This window comes from Pyrus communis, chromosome 16 (genome assembly GCF_041283825.1).
Source record: "Pyrus communis isolate YQ-2024b chromosome 16, ASM4128382v1, whole genome shotgun sequence".
Taxonomy (NCBI): domain Eukaryota; kingdom Viridiplantae; phylum Streptophyta; class Magnoliopsida; order Rosales; family Rosaceae; genus Pyrus; species Pyrus communis.
In genome coordinates, this window is record NC_142580.1 from 28772913 (window position 1) to 28794483 (window position 21571).

Here is a 21571-nt window from a genome sequence, read left to right on the forward strand (position 1 = left end):
TCGTTTTGAGTACCTAATTAGTTAGCACTTGAACGCTAATTCTTGTAATTTAATTTGAAAACTACAAAATAAAATCTAAATTTTGTGAATATACAAAAATAGAGTACACTGTTCTGACCAACTTAATTAAATGTTAGAAGATCTATATAATTCTACATTAGACTATAAGCATAAATAAGTGTGTGTATATATATATATATATACCGCTTGAAAACAAGGCATTCTTGTTTTTGCTACTGTTTCTTTCTTTTTCTTACTGCTTCTGATTCTGTCTTTCTTTCTTTCCCACTCCGATCAGTCTCTTGATCTCAGCAGCTAGCTTTCTGCGTTTGTGAGAATTACTTGGCAGAAAAGCAAAAGCAGCTGCAACAAGCTAGATGAATTAATCTGAATAAATATGGAGAGGAATATTTATGGTAATTGTGAAGGGGAAGGGAATTATGGATATGAGAATGGGGTGATGATGACAAGAGACCCCAAACCAAGGCTAAGGTGGACGCCGGATCTTCACCACAGATTCGTTGATGCTGTCACTAAACTCGGCGGCCCTCACAGTATGCATATATTCCTTAATATTTTTCTTTAGGATCCATGAATTTGTGTCTATCAACAACTTGTTTATATACATATATGTTTTTTTTCTCTTAGTTCTTGTTGCTCCGATGAACTCTTTGGGGATTTTAAAGTTGGCATTTGAAGAATAAATATGTCATGTTATCAAGTTTAGACTATACACATTTGAATTTTGAATAATACTTTAGTTGACCTACTTTCAATCTCAACTCACAATCTAACAACATAACATGTTAGACTATCTAACAAAACAAAACGCGAGTAGCATCATAAATCGTGTATAATGTATATGATCATGGTGAAACTTTGAATGCGTATTAGATTCAGTCACTTCTTTGTTCTTGATCAGTATTAAATATCCATTCAAATTTTAAAACACAATTATATGCCACTATAGATACAGAAGTCCTAATTTTCCAATTAATCCAGTTAGTTTAATTTTTAAGATGGATTCTGTTTTCAGAAGCAACTCCAAAGTCCGTCTTGAGGCTCATGGGCTTGAAGGGATTAACTTTGTACCATTTGAAAAGCCATTTGCAGGTATGCTTATGCTTCTTTCTTTGTTTCATGTTTTGGCCACTTTAACACTTAATTAATACCTTCATTTACTCTCATTTGCTAAACTTGTCAATTGACAGAAGTATAGGCTTGGACAGCACGCTCAGAAACACAACTCCATCGAAGAACAAAGCCGGGAGAATAATGGTGAGAGCATATTACGAACAACTGGAAAAAAACAATTGGATTCCTTGCTCAAATTACTACTAGCAAGGAACTGGTTTGAAAATTTCATTCACACAAAATGGGTTAAACGTTTAGCTAGCCTTCAATTAAAAGTTAAAACATAATGTACTAACGCCTTTTCTTGTAAAATTCTAGGGGACTCATATGCACATTTCAGTAATCATCTTTCCACAGGTTCTAGCATCAAATCATCAAGAGGCGGTAATATCGAACAAGGGTACGTGAAACCAGTACTTATCAGCTCCACTGTGATTACAGCTTGGTTTACCAGTACTTAACTACTTGCTGTCCTGTTTATGCATTTAGTATGGCCCTCCTCTAGTGGTGCTTTGTATGTGTTCCCATCAATGCCTTTCGGATCACTCCGAAAATTTACTAGCTTTTTTCCTTGTTATTTTACATTTTATTTGTTTAGAGATCAACCATTCACAAAAGATACATAAGCTAGTTAGTGATCACAATTTTCTGTTTCAATTGTTTCACCGAAAGGTCTGTTTTTAATTCTGCACCTTTCTCACAAAATAATTTTGGTATAATCTTATTCTATTTACTCTCCATACGAGCGCTTGGATACTAACTAATGGTAATATACGGAAAACAGAACGCTTCCATTGTCGGAGGAACTCAAGTGTCAGATTGAAGTACAAAACAGATTGCAAGAGCAGCTTGAGGTATGTTGTTTTGCTATCACTTACCTTAGCGTCCAAATACTATGCTAGCTTTCACTTGTGAGGGTGTGATAGGCAAAGCCTCACGTCGGAGGTTTAATAAACCTAGCAATGGCTTCTAAGGAGGGCCACCTCCTTTTCTAACTGTGCATTTTCATACGGCTCATCTTCTAACCAATGTCGCTACTTTTTATAATAGGTTCAAAAGAAGTTGCAGATGAGAATTGAAGCTCAAGGTAAGTACTTGCAAGCCATATTGGAGAAGGCCCAAAATGGCCTCACCCTCGACGTGAAAGGACCTGATAATATAGAAGCAACAAGAGCCCAATTAACGGATTTCAATTTGGCTCTATCGAATTTTATGGAGAATATGGGCGAACAAGATCGAGGAGGCAACACAATAGAGATGAATGATATTTATAAGAAGAACAATGGATCAACTTTTCAGATATATGAAGAGGGAATAAGAGAAGAAAATAAAGATACAAAGATTAAGGTTGAGGGGGGTTCGATACGTTTGGACTTAAATAGTAAAGGAAGCTATGATTATGTTGGTTCAAATGGAGGTGAATTCGAAACAAGATGCTTTCGTTTACAAGATACTACACTTTGATGACAAAGACTTGCACATTGATGATACAAGACTAAACAATCTTTTTATGCTTATATTGATTTGTTTTTCTGTTCATATCGCTGCTTGTATTCTATTATTTAAGAAGAAGTTGCATATTTATTTACATGTACGCCTTCTCCTATCTAAGTTCTCTAAACAAATGTAAGTTTGGCACACACATAAAGCAGGAGCAGGTGTCTCATCTGGCTTGTTAAGCTGGCATGGATATTAATTTGTGGACTTCCCGACGTCAGAGGGGATGAATTTCACTTGATGAAGACTGATCGAACTGCTTAAAGTTGCCAAATCTTCTCAGTTGTAGCAGTACTCTATCATTCTCAAGAATATGAGAGCCAGGAGCGGGTCCGTACTGCCACGTGATGGATGGGTCTCTTTGGCCTGCACGATGATGATAGGTCTCTTGGCCCCACGTGTAGGGTGAGTCCCCTTGGCTCTGTTGGAAATTCAAATCAAAACAGGTTGCTATTGTTGAAAATCAATGTCAAAGTTAGGCATGGAAAGTTAGGCAATGTTAGGTATGGTTGAATAAAAATTATTAGGTGCAATTAATGTGTTTTGTGTGGTAATAAATAATCTTAGTTTAATCATTTGGTTTGCTATAAATACCCAAGCTCTCAAGCATTGTAAATCATCCCATCCGAATCCCACTTCCAATTGTGAAGAAGCTTGTAAGCTTTCTTATTCCAACAGTTTGTAAACCTTTTTCATATATCAAAGTCCAAGTGTTTTGCCAAAGCTTGTTGCTTCCCTCCTTTCTCTATTTCTTTCTTTGTCCGATTTTATTTGAGAGTGCAAAGTGAAAGAGGTGTGATAGAGTTTGTAAACTTATCACCCACATATTTTGGTATTGAGTTAGTAAACTGTAAAATACCAACAATTGGTATCAGAGCCAGAATACCATTCTGGTAGGTGTAGCAGTTATGGCGTCCAACTTAGTGCAACTCCAAGTTCCCACATTGAAGAAAGAAAATTATGAAAGATGGTGCATCCAATTCAAAGCATTGTTTGGATCACAGGAGCTATGGGAAGTTGTCAGTAGTGGGTATGTTGTACCCACTGCCGAGCAAGAAGCCGTATATACTGCGGATCAAAGGAACACTCTCAAGGACTTACGAAAGAAGGACCAAAAGGCGCTGTATCTTCTATACCAGGGTTTGGAAGATTCAACGTTCGAGAAGGTTGCAGAAGCAACAACGAGCAAGCAAGTATGGGATACACTCAGTACAATCTACAAAGGAGTAGATCGAGTCAAGAAAGTGAGGTTACAATCACTTCGAGCAGATTTTGAAACTGCTCATATGAATGAAGGGGAGAGCATCTCCGACTATCACTCAAGGCTCATTGTGATAGTAAATCAGATGAGGAGAAATGGCGAGAGACTCGATGAAGTACGAGTTGTGGAGAAGATACTTCGGTCACTCACATCTAAGTTTGAGCATGTGGTGACTGCCATTGAGGAATCCAAGGATTTGGAGGTGATGAGCGCAGAAGAGCTACTAGGATCCCTCCTAGTTCACGAGCAACGCATTCAGAAGAATGCAAGCCCCACAACGCTAGAGCAAGCTTTGGAGTCAAAGTTGAATATTGACAAACCAAATAAAGGTCGTGGGCAGTGGAACTCACGTCGTGGGAGCTCATCCAACCGTAGCCGAGGACGAGCCCGAGGAAGAGGTCGAGGCTATGCACAAAATCAAGGTCAGTCTCAGGAGTGGAGATCTACTCGAGGAAAGGTGCATATCCAGTGTCACAACTGTAAGCAATATGGACATTATGCCAATGAATGTTCACATAAAAATGGTGAGCATGTCAACATGGCAGAATCAAGTGGAAATGCTGATGAAGAACTTACAGTCTTACTAGCACACCATGATTCCAGTAGCCAACAAGATGTTTGGTATTTGGACTCTGGTGCAAGCAATCACATGTGTGGAAAGAAGGAGTTTTTTGCCGAACTCAAAGAAGGGGCCTATGGATCTGTAAGTCTTGGTGACTCCTCAAAGTTGCCAGTTGAAGGAAAAGGGAAGATCAAGATCATCCAGAAGGATGGAAGAGAAGAATACATCTCCGATACCTACTACATACCAGGTATGAAGAGCAACATTCTGAGCATTGGTCAACTGCTCCAGAAAGGGTACATTATACATATGGAGAACATGCTTCTCACTCTCAGGAATGCAAGGAGAAAGCTTATTGCACGTGTTCGAATGTCAAAGAACCGGATGTTTCCGTTGAATTTGAACACAAAGATTGGAAGCTGCAACATCGGTGTAATGGAAGATGAGTCATGGAAATGGCATCTTCGATTTGGCCATCTTAATTTCAATGGCCTAAAGTTGCTGTCAAGTGGAGGAATGGTTCGTGGTCTACCCCAGATTGAAGCCACACGCCAAGTATGTGAAGGTTGTGTGCTTGGCAAGCAAGCACGACTATCGTTCCCTGTTGGTGATACATGGAGAGCAAAGGCACCACTGCAGTTGGTGCACACAGATATATGTGGTCCATTGGATCCCATGTCTTATGGAGGTAATAGGTATTTTATTACCTTCATTGATGATTTCAGTAGAAAGACTTGGGTCTATTTTCTCAAGGAGAAGTCTGCTGCCCTAAAAATTTTCAAGGAGTTCAAGGCACTCACAGAGGCAGAAAGTAACCACAAGCTTGTGGCTGTGAGATCAGATAGAGGTGGAGAGTACACCTCCAATGCTTTCCAAGCATACTGCAAGGAGCAAGGAATTAGGCATCAACTTACTGCTGCCTATACCCCACAGCAAAATGGGATAGCCGAAAGAAAGAATCGAACCATCCTTGACATGACAAGGTCCATGCTTAAGGAGAAGAATTTGCCAAAAGAGTTATGGGCAGAAGCTGTAGCTTGTTCGATTTATTTGTTGAATCGATGTCCAACAAAGAGTGTCAAGAGGATAACACCACAAGAGGCTTGGAGTGGATACAAGCCGAATGTTACACACCTAAGAATTTTTGGGTGTGTTGCATATGCTCAAGTTCCAGAAGCCAAGAGGAGGAAACTTGATGATAGAGGTGAGAAGTGTGTGTTTGTGGGCTATAGTGAAGAGTCCAAGGCATACAAGCTCTACAACCCACTAACTGGCAAACTAGTGGTTAGTAGAGATGTCATCTTCAGTGAGGAAGAGACATGGACGTGGAACAACAAAGAAGTCAGTAAAGAGAAGATCGTCTCCACTGATTTTGAAGAACCAGAAGTTGTACCACCGATTGAGCAACAGCCTGCTCAAACAATCACAACAACTCCAGTGCACAGAATTGCAAGGAGTGGTCCTACATCTAGTGAGGAAAGCAGCTCCTCAACTCCAGTGAGGTTAAGGAGTCTCATAGAGATTTATGGACAAGAAGAAGAAGAAGAAACCAACATTTTCTGCTTGTATGCAGACCACGAGCCTTTCTCATTCAATGAAGCTGTGGAAGAAGATTGTTGGAAGAAAGCCATGGAAGAAGAGATCCATGCCATCGAGAAGAATGACACTTGGGAGCTGACAAAGCTCCCACCAAATCAGAAGGCTATTGGTGTCAAGTGGGTTTACAAGATCAAACGCACTGCAGATGGGAGTGTGGATCGATACAAATCAAGGCTTGTAGCAAAGGGCTACAAACAGAAGTATGGAATGGACTATGATGAAGTCTATGCTCCAGTTGCGAGACTTGACACGGTAAGATTGCTAATCTCTCTTGCCGCACATCATAAATGGAAAATTTATCAACTAGATGTCAAGTCAGCCTTCCTTAATGGAGTACTTGAGGAAGAAGTGTACGTGGAACAACCGGAAGGTTTCCAAGTACAAGGAGAAGAAGATAAGGTGTATCGTTTGAAGAAGGCTTTGTACGGCCTCAAGCAAGCACCACGAGCTTGGAACTCAAGGATCGACAACTACCTTCACCAAAATGGATTTCAGAAATGTCCATACGAGCATTCAGTTTACATGAAGAGTGGTGAAAAAGGGGAGTTCTTAATTATTTGTCTCTATGTAGATGATTTATTGTTTACAGGAAACAATGAGGCAATGTTCCATGAGTTCAAGCAATCCATGTTCAGTGAATTCGAGATGACTGACAATGGATTAATGTCATACTTTCTTGGCATAGAAGTGAAGCAAGAAAGTGATGGTATCTACATCTCTCAACAAAGGTACATGAGAGACATATTGAAGAAGTTCAATATGGACAAGTGCAACACTGTCAATACCCCAGTCGCAACTGGATTGAAGCTGTCCAAAGGAGGAGAGGGTGAGTTTGTAAACTCAACAGTGTACAAAAGCCTCGTTGGAAGCCTAAGGTACCTTACAATCACAAGACCTGATATAGTTTATGGTGTTGGACTCGTGAGTCGATACATGGAAACACCAAGGGAGTCTCATTGGCTGGCCGCCAAGAGAATTTTGAGGTACATAAGAGGTACTCTAAACTATGGTCTATTTTATAATTTTGGTGAAGATGCAAAATTATTTGGTTATTCAGATAGTGATTGGGGAGGTGACCAAGATGAAAGGAAAAGCACAACTGGCTATGTGTTTTTTCTAGGATCAACAGCTTTCTCATGGACTTCAAAGAAGCAATCAATTGTTGCTTTGTCATCATGTGAAGCCGAGTATGTTGCTGTAGCCTCAACCGTGTGTGAGGCAATTTGGTTAAGAAATCTGTTGAAGTCAGTGTGTCATCCACAAGTGGAATCGACTGTGATTCACGTAGGTAACGTGTCTGCAATCAAACTTGCAAAGAATCCTGTTCAACATGGAAGGAGCAAGCACATTGATACCAGGTTCCATTTTCTAAGGGACCATGTGAAGCAAAAGACAATTGAACTTGTCTACTATCACACCAAGGAACAAGTGGCAGACATCTTCACAAAGCCATTGCCAATTGAAACATTCCGGCTACTGCGTGAAATGCTAGGAATGAAGGCGTTTTGATTTGAGGAGGTGTGTTGGAAATTCAAATCAAAACAGGTTGCTATTGTTGAAAATCAATGTCAAAGTTAGGCATGGAAAGTTAGGCAATGTTAGGTATGGTTGAATAAAAATTATTAGGTGCAATTAATGTGTTTTGTGTGGTAATAAATAATCTTAGTTTAATCATTTGGTTTGCTATAAATACCCAAGCTCTCAAGCATTGTAAATCATCCCATCCGAATCCCACTTCCAATTGTGAAGAAGCTTGTAAGCTTTCTTATTCCAACAGTTTGTAAACCTTTTTCATATATCAAAGTCCAAGTGTTTTGCCAAAGCTTGTTGCTTCCCTCATTTCTCTATTTCTTTCTTTGTCCGATTTTATTTGAGAGTGCAAAGTGAAAGAGGTGTGATAGAGTTTGTAAACTTATCACCCACATATTTTGGTATTGAGTTAGTAAACTGTAAAATACCAACAGGCTCCACATGGTTGTCGATGTGTAGACCTTCCAAGTAAGGGGGCATGTTATTTTAAAAGCTCATCCAAACGAACTTAGTGGTTATGAGATATTATCACACCTAAGCCAAGACTTTGAACGTTAATTCCCCTCCCACTTCGGCATCCTTTACAGAGAAACCATATAAAGTAAATCTCCTGAAATAATCTAAACTTGCTGTAAAAATACAGCTTTCACAATTACTTGAAATTCATGAGTAATGAGTTTGAGTCAAGAGTTTGAACATTCCCTTTCCATTTTGGCCTCATTTCAGAGAATTAACAACAGTAGGTAATATTTAAGAGTTAACTTTAATATACATACTAAAAGTACTAATTTTGAGAAGCCATTGAAACCAAGCTTAATGATGAAACACGAACACAGCAGCAAGCAAAGATCTTCCGCTCCTAGTACACGCCTTATGCACTCCCATATGGGGTAGGGTTTTGTGCTAGAATATGTGTACAAGAGTGGGGACCTAAGCCTTATATTTATAGGTGAGTATATTAGGTTTCTTGCCTATAAAGAAATCCCTAATACATATCTTTAGCACCTCTAGAATCAATGACCTAATAGGAAAGATATTCCCAATAATTATAAGTTTACTTGACCACCAAGTAATCCAGGATAACCAAATATTTCTTCTTATCTTGTATTCTTAATCAATTAAGACTCCTAAATAGATGTAAGCCCAATAAAAGTCTTACATTCTCCCACTTGGGCGAGACATCTATTCAAAAGTTCTCTTTAGGATCAAGAATCGATTTCCTTATGCGTGCAACCTTGGAAGATCTTTTGATAACAATATCTTTTCAAACTCAGTGTCAAATATCATTAGCTTGTAGAACTATAGACCATGACATTCAATAGAGCGAATACATGCCTCCATAATTACATACAAGCAACAATATTCACACAAAGTACCAACAAGTCATGGACAAACATATATATATGGTCAGTGAGCTTAATGGTGGATATCACACTTAACACATATATGGTCCTCTTTACGATCACAAAGTGACCTTCTTTAATGCTTAAAACAAGCCCTTATATCAAGGCAACAATCTTGATATATAGCAAAATTAGCTAACTGGAATGAAATAAGTATGTAGAAACAGAACATATTATTCTTTAATGCATATACATGAAATCTCAACCAAAAGAAAATTTTCAAAACTGAAAAAGATAACTAGCAAACAAGAACAACTCGAGCTCCCACTATTCTAAGACATCTTCGAAACTTGATAGAACTCCTATGCTTGTCACATGTTTTAGAAAATCTACATTAGAGATAGCTTTGTTCAATGGGTCTACAATCATGTCCACGGTACTGATATGATCAACCATGGTGACTCCTTCTTGCACTTTCTCTCTAACCTTCAAAAACTTTATGTCAACATGCTTGAGTCCTGAAGATTTCTTGTTGTTTTTGCAAAAGAAAACAGCTCCCTTGTTGTCACAATACAACTGAATAGGTCTTGATATATTATTGACAACTTGCAAACTTGATACAAAGTTCTTCAACAAAATGCCATGCATCGTTGCTTCAAAACATGCCATGAACTCGGCATGCATTGTTGAAACAACCACAATATTTTTTTTGACACTTTTCCAAGCTATTGCACCACCTTCAAACATAAACACAAAGCTGGAAGTTGACATTAAGTCATCAGCACATCCAGCAAAATCAAAATCAGAATAACCTACGAACTCTTAACTTATCAGTCTTCTTGTAAACGAGCATGTGATCTTTGGTTCTTTGTAAATAATGTAGAACCTTCTTTGTAGCTTTCCAGTGTGCCATTCCAGGATTAGATTGGTACCTACCTAGAACACTAACAGAAAATGCTAGGTCGGGGCGAGTACATACTTGAGCATACATGATGCTTCCAACCACTGAAGCATAAGGCTTGTTCTTCATCTCCTCCCTTTCTATATCATTCCTCGGACAATCTTTGTTACTCAATTTATCTCCCTTGGAGATTGGAACTTCAGCACCATTACTCTTCAACATGTTAAACCTCTTCAACACTTTCTCAATATAAGCCTTTTGTGAGAGACCTAACAAACCATGACTTCTATCTTGGTGAATTTCAATGCCCAAAACATAAGAATCCTCTCCAAGGTCATTTATCTCGAAATTCTTAGACAAAAGCTCTTTGGTGTCATGCAATAAATTCTTATCAGATGACCATACTCCTGCGAATATTCCTAAGGTAAGCTCTACTATCCCTGTTGATGATACCGTTGTTCCGAATTATCAATTACCTTTCAGGCACAACCGAGGAAAGCCACCTAATCGGTATTCACCAGACACAACGAAAGGCTCTAAATACCTCATTGCCAACTATGTGTCATCACAAAAGCTATCAAAACCCGACAAAGCTTTTGTACAACAAATATCCAATGATAGCACACCAAGTTCATTGAAGGAGGCACTATCTGGCAATCGATGGACCAAGGCAATGGAGGAAGAAATGGCTGCACTCCAGAAAAATCAAACGTGGGATTTAGTTCCACTTCCCCGAGGAAAGAAGAGAGTTGGGTGTCGATGGGTGTACACCATCAAGTACAAAGTTGATGGGTCTGTTGAACAATACAAAGCACGATTGGTGGCCAAGGGATACACTCAGACGTATAGTGTTGATTATACAGAGACATTTGCCCCGATAGCAAAGATTAATATGGTAGGAGTATTGCTTTCATTGGCGGCCAACTTAGATTGGCCATTACAGCAATTTGATGTGAAAAATGCTTTCTTACATGGTAATCTTAAAGAAGAAGTGTATATGGATATTTCACCTGGTTATGCATCGGTTTTACAACTTGGAGTAGTGTGCAAGTTGAATAAAGCGTTGTATGGGTTGAAACAATCACCTCGAGCATGGTTTGGTAGGTTCCGGACGACTATGAGGAAATATGGGTTCAGGCAGAGCAATTCTGATCATACACTTTTCTTGAAACGTTGAATGGAGAAATTGATGGCACTTATCATCTATGTGGACGATATGATTGTTACGGGTGACGACAAAGAGGAAATCTCAAGGCTCAAAGATTACTTAGCAATCGAGTTCGAGATGAAAGATCTTGGTGGTTTGAAATATTTCTTGGGGATATAAGTAGCTCGATCTAAACAGGGTATATTTTTGTCTCAAAGAAAATATGTTCTAGACTTATTAGCTGAAATCGAAATGCTTGATTGTAAATCGACTGACACCCCTATAGTCCAAAATCACTAACAGAGATCATTATCAGAGGTTAGTTCAGAGGTTAATTTATTTATCTCACACCAGCCCTGATATTGCATACGCAATAAGTGTTGTTAGTCAATTTATGCATTCTCCGAGTAAGGCACATATGGGTGCAGTTAAATGCATCCTACGATACCTGAAGTCCTCACCAAGTAGAGGCATCATGTTTTCCAAGAATGATCATTGCCGAATAGAGGGTTACACCGATGCAGATTGGGCAGGCAATGTTATTGATCGTCGGTCCACATCTCGTTATTTTACATTTGTGGGAGGAAACTTAGTGACTTGGCGAAGTAAAAAATAGAAAGTGGTTGCTTTATCAAGTGCAGAAGTGGAATACAGGGGTATGGCAAAAGGAGTATGTGAACTATTATGGCTTTGAAGGTTACTTGGTGAACTCGGGTATCTTTCAAATTCAGCCTCAAATTTATTTTGTGATAATAAAGCAGCTATCGATATCTCACACAACCCAATTCAACATGATCACACAAAACACATGGAAGCTGACAGACACTTCATAAAGGAGAAGTTGGATGGGAATATTATTCAATTCCCGTTTGTAAAGTCTGAGGATCAATTAGCGGATATCTTAACTAAAGCTATTGCAAGTCAAGCGTTCTACAACTCTCTTGTCAAGTTCGGCATGAACGACATTTATACACCAACTTGAGGGGGTGTGTTGGAGAGTTGACTTTTTGTAATTAGTTTAATTACCTATTTGAGTCCTTATAATCAGATTGTAATTAGGATTTCCCGATTGCAGCACATTGTTTTCCATTACTCTCATACATTTTGAGAAGAGAATCGGAGATAGAAAGTAGCAGGTGGAGTGGTGGGTTACTAGATGTATATGGTGTGGTGGAGGGAGACTAGAGAGGGTATGCTGTGATGGCTTGCCGGAGTTGAAAGGGTTTGAGACAGAGAGAGAACTAGCTGCTCTAAGAAGAATGAGAGAGTTTGAGTCTCTCGGATATGGCTATCTAACATTAGACGGTCGAGATTAAATCTCAACCAATTTGTCGACAAATTTCCTAAACCATAATTAAAAAAATAAACATATATATATATATATATTTAACTTCAATTCTGTTCAAAATTACCAAACAACAGATTTCCTAAACCATAATTAAAAAAATAAACATATATATATATATATATTTAACTTCAATTCTGTTCAAAATTACCAAACAAGTCCGATTGTGAGACCGATGGTCGTAACGAACTTTTTGAGATTTTTTTTTGCTTCATTTAGAAATTCTTTTCAGTACTGTTCGGGACTTTCAATTTTTTGTTCCGCCCCTAATGAGGTTTACCCAATTGATAAAAAAAAAAAAAAATAGCTTTATTGAGCTTTTAACCACACCCGAGTGCTGCAGAAGTACTGAACAAGAGACACATTAATGAGGAAAAATCTAGTTCCTTTGATGGGCCGAGTTAGAAATGCAAGTTGGAATGGGACTTTTGATTCCGCTATAAAATTCTTGATCCGAAACTAAAATTTTTGAATTTCAATATTTTTAAATAATTGTAGATACCGAAAATTTTGTATTTAGAATAAGGAAAAATTTTCCAAGTGTTCTGAAACTTATTCCAATAAAAAAGGGAAAAAAAAAAGATGATGGTTTTTTATTTATTTACTAAATAGGAATTGTTATTGGCATTCTAAATTCTTCATTCTATACTTTAAAATTTTTATATTTAGAAAGAAAAATATACTTGTGAAGAGTGTAGAATGTGATTTTTGGAGTGCCAATAACAATTCCTTACTAAATTTATGTATTTTATAATTAACTTTTATACTTTATTATTAATTTTGGATACATTTGTTCAATAGTTTTATTTTAATCTACGTTATATATTAAAACGTATAAACATACTTATATACTACAAAATTGATTAAATTATACACGAGCATATATCAAATACAAAAAAAACCTACATGCACGAAAAAATTAAAAATATTAAACAACTTATAAAATATATAAATTTCTAAAAATTTCGAATTATAAACCCTAAACCGATCCGATCCGCTTTCGAAATTTTACAATAGAACTCAAAAAATTTGTGTCCAATCACAGTCTGATCCTAACAAAAGAGGACATAATCGTCATTAGGTATTATTGTCCAATCAAACAGCTGCTGATTAGATTACTTCCGCCACGTGTAACCTTGTGGCGCCTTCAAAGTCTGAACGGAGATACAGGGCTGTCTTTCTCTCTGTCTCTTCTCTCTCCTTCCTGTCTGTTGGACAAATACTTGCGATCAATGAAAAATGCCGTCGTCCGACATCGTAACTGCTTCTAAAGTTCCGTTTGCGGCCCCTTCTCTTCCCAATGGCAAGGTAATTATTTGATCTTTCGTATTCTCTTACCTTCCAAAAATGTCCACTCACAGTCACTGCCTCTTTCTCTTTGCACGTATACTTGCAAGAAGCATTTGCCGCCAAAATCCTATGGGAATTTGGTCACCCGCAAAATGGCTGCGCAAACTGTCTCCAGAAACCTCAAATTCGTGAGGAATTCGGCTTCGGGGGATATGGAGACAAGTTCAGTTGGGCTTGATGTGTCAATTCCTAGCGACTATTCTGAGCTCATTGAACAAGTAATTCACCTTCTACTCTTTCTAAACTACAATGTACCTTCGTGTTCTGAACAATTTGTGGAAGTGCACTTATCAGGCGTGCCTTTGGTTTCTGATTTATTACCGCTATTTGGTGCTAAGTTTTTTCTTGTGCTGCATGATAATTACCAGGCCCGAAATGCAACTGCATTGGCTGTGAAGGACAACAAGCAGTTGATGGTGAGTTAGGATTGCGTAATTACTTGTGAAAAAAATTCAATGTAACAACAGTTGTATGGTCTTATTATATGATCAACAAGTCTCTTCTTGTGCAGGAGATTGAGTTCCCTACTTCCGGACTTGAATCCGTACCAGGTTCCTTCCGCCAGCTGATATGTGTTTATAGTTTGTTCCAAGTGACTTGCATTATGTATAGCTTCTTAATTTATGAAACACATTTTAGGGGATGGTGAAGGGGGAATAGAAATGACAGAAAGTATGCAGTTAATTCGAGAATTTTGCAACCGTTTAATAGTTCCAGAGAAAGCCAGACAGACCAGAATAGTAAGTTCCTTGATCTTTGACCTTTTTTCTTTCTTTCTCAAGACAAATAACTCTAGTTTCAGATTTAGGGGACTGTAATGGGCTCGTTGTACTGCACTAAATAAAAAGCAAAAGATTTAAGAACCAAAACATCTAACTGAAAAATACGCAATTCCCAAAACGGCTAAACCAAATAAGGCGAAACTACTATAAACCTACTCTATTTGTTCCTTTCCCTTGTTATCTTTTTAGGTACTGAGATTTTAAGCGAATATATTAACGGTTTGATGAAAGCTTTCAGTTTTTTCCTGAGGCCAACGAAGTTAAATTTGCAAGAGAATCAATATTTGAGGGTGCTTCCTTTAAGTTGGACTATCTGACAAAGCCATCATTCTTTGAGGACTTTGGTTTTGTGGAGAAAGTGAAAATGACAGACCGTGTGAAGGCAGAAGATGAACTCTTCCTTGCTGCCTATCCATATTTTAATGTCACTGGTAGCTCCTTCAGTTGGATTTTTTGTTCCATTATATTTTCATTTATATATTTCACTTGATGTCACTGGATGCACGTACCTTGGACCATTTCCGTTCACGACACTCTACATTCTGAATAAATTCTACATTAGCATCCTTGCAACCATTAATCAATGTTTGAATTAATTTCTTGCCTTTCAGAAATGCTTGTGGTCGAAGAACTTTACAGAGAAGCTGTTCAGAACACTTCAAGGAAACTGATTATTTTCAATGGGGAGCTTGACCGTATAAGATCTGGATGTATCCTTTGCTAATTTCAGATGGAATGCATTCACCCTTCAAATATAAATTGCATTACTTGTTCATTTGCTCAAGCTTGATGCATATACCTTGAAACCATTGGTGACCTTTTTGGTTACAAGTACGACAGTTTTTCTTGAAACGAAATAAAGATTATCCGCCTTTCTTCTACCCAAAGCTCGCTGCACTTTCCAAGAGCCTATTTCCATTTATGGAGACTGTGTACTACATTCACAACTTTAAGGGACGCTACGGAGGGACCCTTTTCAGGTTTGCTAGCTACTGACACTGGTAATTAATTAATGAATTTGTTTGTGTGAGAGTGAGATACATATCAATACTTTATTTACCTTTTGTTTGTGTTTTCTTGTTATGCAACATTTAGGAGCTACCCAGGTCCATGGAAAGTCTTCAGAAAAGTAAGGAACGGATACGTCTGTTTGCATCAGCAGGAAGCAATGCCGTCGCTCAAGGAAGTTGCTTTAGATATTCTTCCATCGGCCTGAGCGAGCGTATAGGATTATACAGTACGATTCTAAGATGTTATGAAGCCTTCTCAAGTGCAGAAACTTAATCTTCAGTCAGTCACTATGAGAAATGTATATAACATTTTCTTGTCAATAGTCTCATAAATTTACTATTTGTGTAGAATGCAATATTAACAAGATATGGAGGTAATCTAGTAGCTTAAGGAAGAAGAAACTCAAAGGATGCAAATTGAAATTCCAACTGTAGCCTTCTTCACCTCTGCCGCTTGCTCTGCCGCGATGGAGTGTGCCATGTTGAAGGCTCGGCCCTTTGATATCAAATCCGACGAGGCCCGTTTGCTCCCCGGGTTATCCGAGGAAATGACTCTCACTCTATCCAATGTTAAATGACAGTCTCGTGGGTCACTGCCACCTGATCATGGTGGTGGCCCATCAACAGGCCGGGGCAGATTTTCTCTGCCAACAGGCTAAGGTATAGGTGGTTTTCCTCCATTTGGCCTAGCCGCAAGTGTGCCTCTGCCGTGCCAAGATGTAGGTGATTTTCCTCGCGTTTCTAAGGTGCGGGACTATTCATGCAGACGAAGATATAAGGGCAGAAAAGGGACGAGCTCACGAGTAAAAACGGATTGTGGGAACCAGTCTAACTAAAATTTTTAAATTTTTTGTATTAAGTAAGTATCTTTTGTTGCATATTTCCTATCCTGCCTGAAAAATGATAGTCCCACACAAGACAAATAGGGGCATTTCGTCATTATACTATGCTAGTGAGATAAGAAAAAAGAAAGAAGAAATAGTAAAATAGTCATAACAAACATGAGCATTTCGTATTTCGTATTTCGTATTTTTACAACGAGAAAGGAAAAAGAAAAAGACATTTGAATAGGGGTATTTTGGTCTTTCTGTACTTTTGATTTTCATTCGACGTTAGTAATATGTAATTTTGTGTTAAGAATAAAAAAAAAGTCAAAATTTTGAGTTTTCATTAATTTCCTTTCCACAAATGGAAATTGGCCAGACCGACGGTGTAGATCTAAGATGGACCCACCGGGAAGGACGCACGTGAAAACAGTTAATTGGCTTAACAATTCCCGTTGCCATTGGCTTTTGTGTTTGTAGGTATCGTTCTCTTTTGGATCCCCACCCCCTCCACGGCTCCACCCATCATCGTAATCGTCGTCGTCACATTTTCGGCAGACATTTTACACTCGCTCGCTCACTCTCTCTGCCTTTTGGGCCTGCAAAAAGCAAAACCCTTTGATGAATCAATCATACGCTAATTAGTATCACAAGTACGTCGATTTCTTTTCTTTTTTTTCTCTAATAATATCGTCATGATTTCCCTTTACACGCCAATCAACTTCCACTTTCTTAGCTGGTACTCTGAATTCTGATGCAGTTTTCATGTAAAAAATGCTGGGTTTTGTGTAAATTTCCATTTTTTTTACAGCCTTGATCTTGTTTTTATTTATTTATTTACTCGCAAATCGTAGTTGGTGTTCTTTTCAGCTGCTAAGTTTGACTTACTGGCGAGACTTTTTCTTGTTTTCCTTGTTTCATATCCATTTAAGGATCTTGACCTTCAACAATTTGCTTTCTGGGAAAGTTGGAAAATTGGAAAATTTCGTCAAAGCCTGCCGCAGAAGAAAAAGAAATTCAAAGTGTTTTTCCTTAAAAGGGGATTATTGGTTTTGTCAGACAAGACAAAAGGGGTTGCAGATTGAAATCTCAGGGAGATATTGACCAAAAAATAAAGGGAAATCTCACATAGACAGGGACATTGATTTGTGCATATAGATATACAGATATAGATATATAGATATATCCATACACCAAGAAAGATGGGTTCTTTCCCAGGTCATGTTCTGCCAGGGACATTGTTTTTGGTTGTTGGGGTGTGGCACGTATGGGGCTCGCTGGTGAGATATGTATCCAACCCCAAGTCCTTTCGGGTACATGTATGGAACCCCGTTCCCGGTGTTGATGGGAGGCTTAAGTATTTTGAGCTTTATCTTATAGCAGTTGGTGCTTTCATTGATATGTGTATTGAGCTTTTGTATTCGACCCATCTCAAGTTCTTTGTTAATGGAGTCTTGAACCCTCATCACATGAATGATTTCGAGCACTCGGGGATGCTTCTAATGTTCTTTATCTTTGGGGTTATCACCCTGATCTCACAGGAGACAAGGTATGATCATTCTCATTTGATTTTCTTGATTGCCATTTTCTTTGTTTTTATGTCATCTTGTTTAACAATCTTGTTTGATTCTTCGGAAAAATCTAGGATTAGATAATTAGCGATAAAGCCATTGATTTTTGGATTTTAAACTTTTGAGATTGATGAACTAGCTGCTCTGCGTGATTAAGAGTGATGCATTGTTGACCTACTCAAGTGGATGTTTCAATTGCACCGAAAACAAAATAACAAAATGAGGCCACATCTAAAAGTTTATTCCTTTTTGCAGCTAGCACTAAGAGGCCTTTATATCTAGGCTTCCTCTGTTTCTTTGGTAACGTAAAGATTTCAATTTTGATGGCATTTATAGAAACTCACTAGCAATCAAATCTGTAGAAGTCATAGTCCTTGCATATTGAGATGGCTGTTGCAACTGTTTATATTGGGTGGGGAAATGAAATTCCATAGGAAGTGAATAAGGAGCTGCATTTATATAGGGATCTATGTGGATCATCTGGTTTTGTGTCTAGGTTTGTTATTGTTTTTATTATTTTGTTGATATTGGTCTGACATAATTTGTCATGACTGTTACTGGTTTTTTATCAAGTCCATATACCCAAACTAAGAATTTCACATATTTAGTATTTTCCTTGTCAGACTTTAGTAAAACTTGAAACCCCTACTCAGTTGGCTTCGAGTTCCTCTGTGCAAATGGAAATGAGGGCCAAATTAAAAAGTGCATGGCTACCATTGCTAATTGATCCCAGAGTTTTATGAGGTTTAGCCCACTCCCCCACCCCTTAGTTTAGATAATATAGAATGTATTAAAAAAAGTTCTCAAATGCTGCTCACAGTCAAATTCCTGAGAACTGTTCTGGAATGTCAGATCATGTTCATAAATTCAAGTTTGTAATAGGAAAAACTTGCTTTAAGAGAGTGAAACAACTGTTTGCGTCTGACATTTTTTGTTGTTCCAGGTAGTTGCCCTTGAGCTTTTGGTTGTGCACATTATGAAATGTCTGATCTGTTTATAATTGCCTGCAATCTCAGACATTAACTATTGCTAACATTGTTGATTATGAATTCCTAAGAATTTATAAAATGTTGGTGTGAGTAGTACTTTTAACTCATGAAACTTAGATATATTTCAACAGACATGCCAAAGTTTTGTATTTACTCACCAGGATAATTCAGAGTCACAAGCATTGAAAATGTTTACAAATAAAGAGAGAGATATCTGATGATATCATTTGTGTTTTCTGGAATTGCAGTTGGTAAGGGCATCCAAAAGGTTATTCTTTGGTCAGGTCCAAGTCCCATCTCCCTTTCCATAGTCCAGTTTGCTCGTTGGAACATTAGGGGTCTTATTTTACCCTAAGCTGATGGATATGAGAAAGCTTATTGCTGCTCAAAATCCTGATTTAGTTTATATTGTTGAAACTGGAGTGAGATTGGTTAATGAAGATGTCAGTTCTAGAAGTTTTATTTGGATTACTCTATGAATAACTCGGGTAGTCAGTCTGGGAAAATTCAGATTAGCGGGAATCTTTTAACCATGAGGTTTTCAAAGCACGGTGATTCTGACCAATGCAGCCAATTCCAAGACATTGGCAGTAGAGGCTTACAATGAAGTTAGAGGTTTTCAAAGCAATGTGAAATAGTTGCTGGTTGAATCAGTGCTGGGATTGCACTCTTGGGGGATTGCATTGATGAGTCTTATTTAGAAGATCTCTGCTCTGCATAGGTTTTCCTATAGCTACATGAATTTCTTGCCTCCATTTATGTCGGATCATTTTCCCATATTGGTATTAGGCTGTAACCTTAAGCTGAGAAATATGCTTTTAAGTTCTCTATTTTTTTCTCTGATAGGGGATTTCTAGTTGGGCCCCCACTTGTAGCAAAGGTTCAAGGAACCTTCAATTCCAGTTTTCTAGAAGCTCTTGCTAATCGAGGATGAGCTGAAGAAGCTGCAGTAGAACCCAGGTCCATGATAGTTTGCAGCAGCCTGTTTTTGCCTTCAGATTGACACCATTTCTGCGAGAGCGTAGCAGAATTATATGATTTGTTGCTATATTATTGCTGCACACCAGTAGGATTGGGGTTTACAGTTTAAACACCTCATTAGGCGGCTGAGGATGTTCTTCTCAAGCATTATTTACATTAGGCCTTTAGCTTGTTGTTGCGTTTCTTTTAATTTATGATTTGTTGTTTACATTTTAATGTTAGAGACTACAGTTCAATATTGATAGATTGCGGCAGTTATTTTCACATTGTTGCCATAGGATGGGTGCTTTTTACACAATTTTTTATTGATTGTTAATTTTAACCGTCCAACACTATTTTTGGGTCTGTTATGGAATAACCTTGTAGTATGGCTAATTTTTTTCTTTCTCCTTTATTGTCTTGCAATTAGATTTCTTCCAATGCCCGAAGGAGCTCTTTGTCTGATTGCTGCTACAGCATTCTGTGCGGAGTACCTTCTTTTCTACTTTCACTCAACAACTCATAAAGGCCTCGAGGGGTATTACCACATCCTCCTTGTCCTCCTAATCGGGCTTTGCATAGTATCGTCTGTTGCCGGAGCCCTCTTACCAACCAGCTTTCCAATTGATTTATGTAGCGGTATTGGCATAACTCTCCAAGGCCTCTGGTTTTATCAGACTGCGTTCACTCTCTATGGCCCCATGATGCCAGATGGTTGTGGGCTCAAGGATGATATGGTCTCATGTCATTCTGTCGACAGTGAGGTCCGGGGTGAGTTGCTTGCAAACTTCCAGTTCTTTATCATGGTTCTTAGCGTACTCGTTGCAGTTGTGGGAGGATATGGTTTTGTTGCCTCAAGATTTGGGCATTCTGATGAACGGAGCTTGCGTGCAGTATAGGATAGGGGTTGTCAATGTTTATTGTACTGTTTTTGGGGCTGTCGAAGGGGGTCTTAAAAGCTCGAAATATGGACTATTAGATTTAGAAGCAAATGGAGATATATATGAGTGGTGGAAAAAGTGGGCCTTCATACCAGCAAATGGAGATTTTTTGTCAATAATGAAGAGGCCTTTGTCCAAGGTCATGTTATTCCCTATTTTTCTTATTACATAATTGATGGTTCATATGTTATTTTTACTAAAAACGAAAATTCAAAAAAATAATAAAAAAAATTCTAAATTGTTGTAAAGTCGACGATATGTGTGCAGTGGAATAAAATAAATAAGACATAATATTTACAAGGTTTGGTAAGTGTGCCTACGTCCTCGAGGCAGCAGTAGTATTTTCTTTCATTATCTAAAATAATAGAAGTACAAAATAATTTGCACTATTTTCTCTTATCTCTAGCCTGGCTCATTGGTAATTTCTTCCACATCTCCCTTCTTTTCTCTTCTTTTCCTTTCCTCCATAACTCCTCTTTCTTTCCTCTATATGTTTTTCTCTCATCTCTTTCTTTTCTTTCTCACTTCTTCCTTCCTCCGTATGCTCTCATCTAGGGTTGGGCACGGGCCTGGCCAGGTCGAATTTTGAAGGAACCAGACCATATTGGAGTTTAAAAGAAATGGGTCGGTCCGGGACGGGTACAACATATTTTAAAATAGGAACTAGACTTAACCAGTCCTGTTTGAAACGGGGTCGGTTTGGGCCAGATACAACAGGTCCTCTTAACTTTTTTTAATTTTATTTATTTTTTTATTTAGGGTTTTGATATAGAGCTCCAGAAGCTAGTTCCAAATCCAGGTTGATGGTCGGTGCAATCATCCTCG

General features: G+C 38.2%; 3 protein-coding genes across 7 annotated transcripts; all 3 read left to right on the top strand.

Moving 5' to 3' along the window:
* The first annotated feature begins 217 nt into the window (after positions 1–217).
* Positions 218–2740, top strand: LOC137732330 (myb family transcription factor PHL11). The gene is made up of 6 exons (XM_068471641.2): positions 218–554; positions 1037–1113; positions 1212–1278; positions 1453–1534; positions 1919–1988; positions 2185–2740. Exons 1-6 carry the CDS (start codon positions 398–400, stop codon positions 2596–2598), a joined length of 867 nt encoding a protein of 288 aa, XP_068327742.2. The 5' UTR covers positions 218–397; the 3' UTR covers positions 2599–2740.
* A 10736-nt stretch (positions 2741–13476) lies between these two features.
* On the top strand, positions 13477–15801 carry LOC137732191 (LOW PSII ACCUMULATION protein (DUF1995)). 4 transcript variants are annotated; one of them, XM_068471487.2, is made up of 9 exons: positions 13477–13627; positions 13717–13887; positions 14038–14085; positions 14166–14220; positions 14309–14409; positions 14690–14882; positions 15063–15161; positions 15314–15431; positions 15547–15801. In XM_068471487.2, exons 1-9 carry the CDS (start codon positions 13559–13561, stop codon positions 15665–15667), a joined length of 975 nt encoding a protein of 324 aa, XP_068327588.2. In that variant the 5' UTR covers positions 13477–13558; the 3' UTR covers positions 15668–15801. The 4 variants fall into 4 exon arrangements, with proteins under 4 accessions (XP_068327588.2, XP_068327590.2, XP_068327589.2 ...); XM_068471489.2 differs by having other exon boundaries at positions 14181–14220; XM_068471488.2 differs by having other exon boundaries at positions 13720–13887.
* Positions 15802–16748: 947 nt separating this feature from the next.
* Positions 16749–20931, top strand: LOC137732437 (uncharacterized). 2 transcript variants are annotated; one of them, XM_068471743.2, is made up of 3 exons: positions 16749–16938; positions 17218–17834; positions 20236–20931. In XM_068471743.2, exons 2-3 carry the CDS (start codon positions 17488–17490, stop codon positions 20702–20704), a joined length of 816 nt encoding a protein of 271 aa, XP_068327844.1. In that variant the 5' UTR covers positions 16749–16938; positions 17218–17487; the 3' UTR covers positions 20705–20931. The 2 variants fall into 2 exon arrangements, with proteins under 2 accessions (XP_068327844.1, XP_068327845.1); XM_068471744.2 differs by lacking the exon at positions 16749–16938 and having other exon boundaries at positions 16945–17834.
* The last annotated feature ends 640 nt before the right edge of the window (positions 20932–21571 follow it).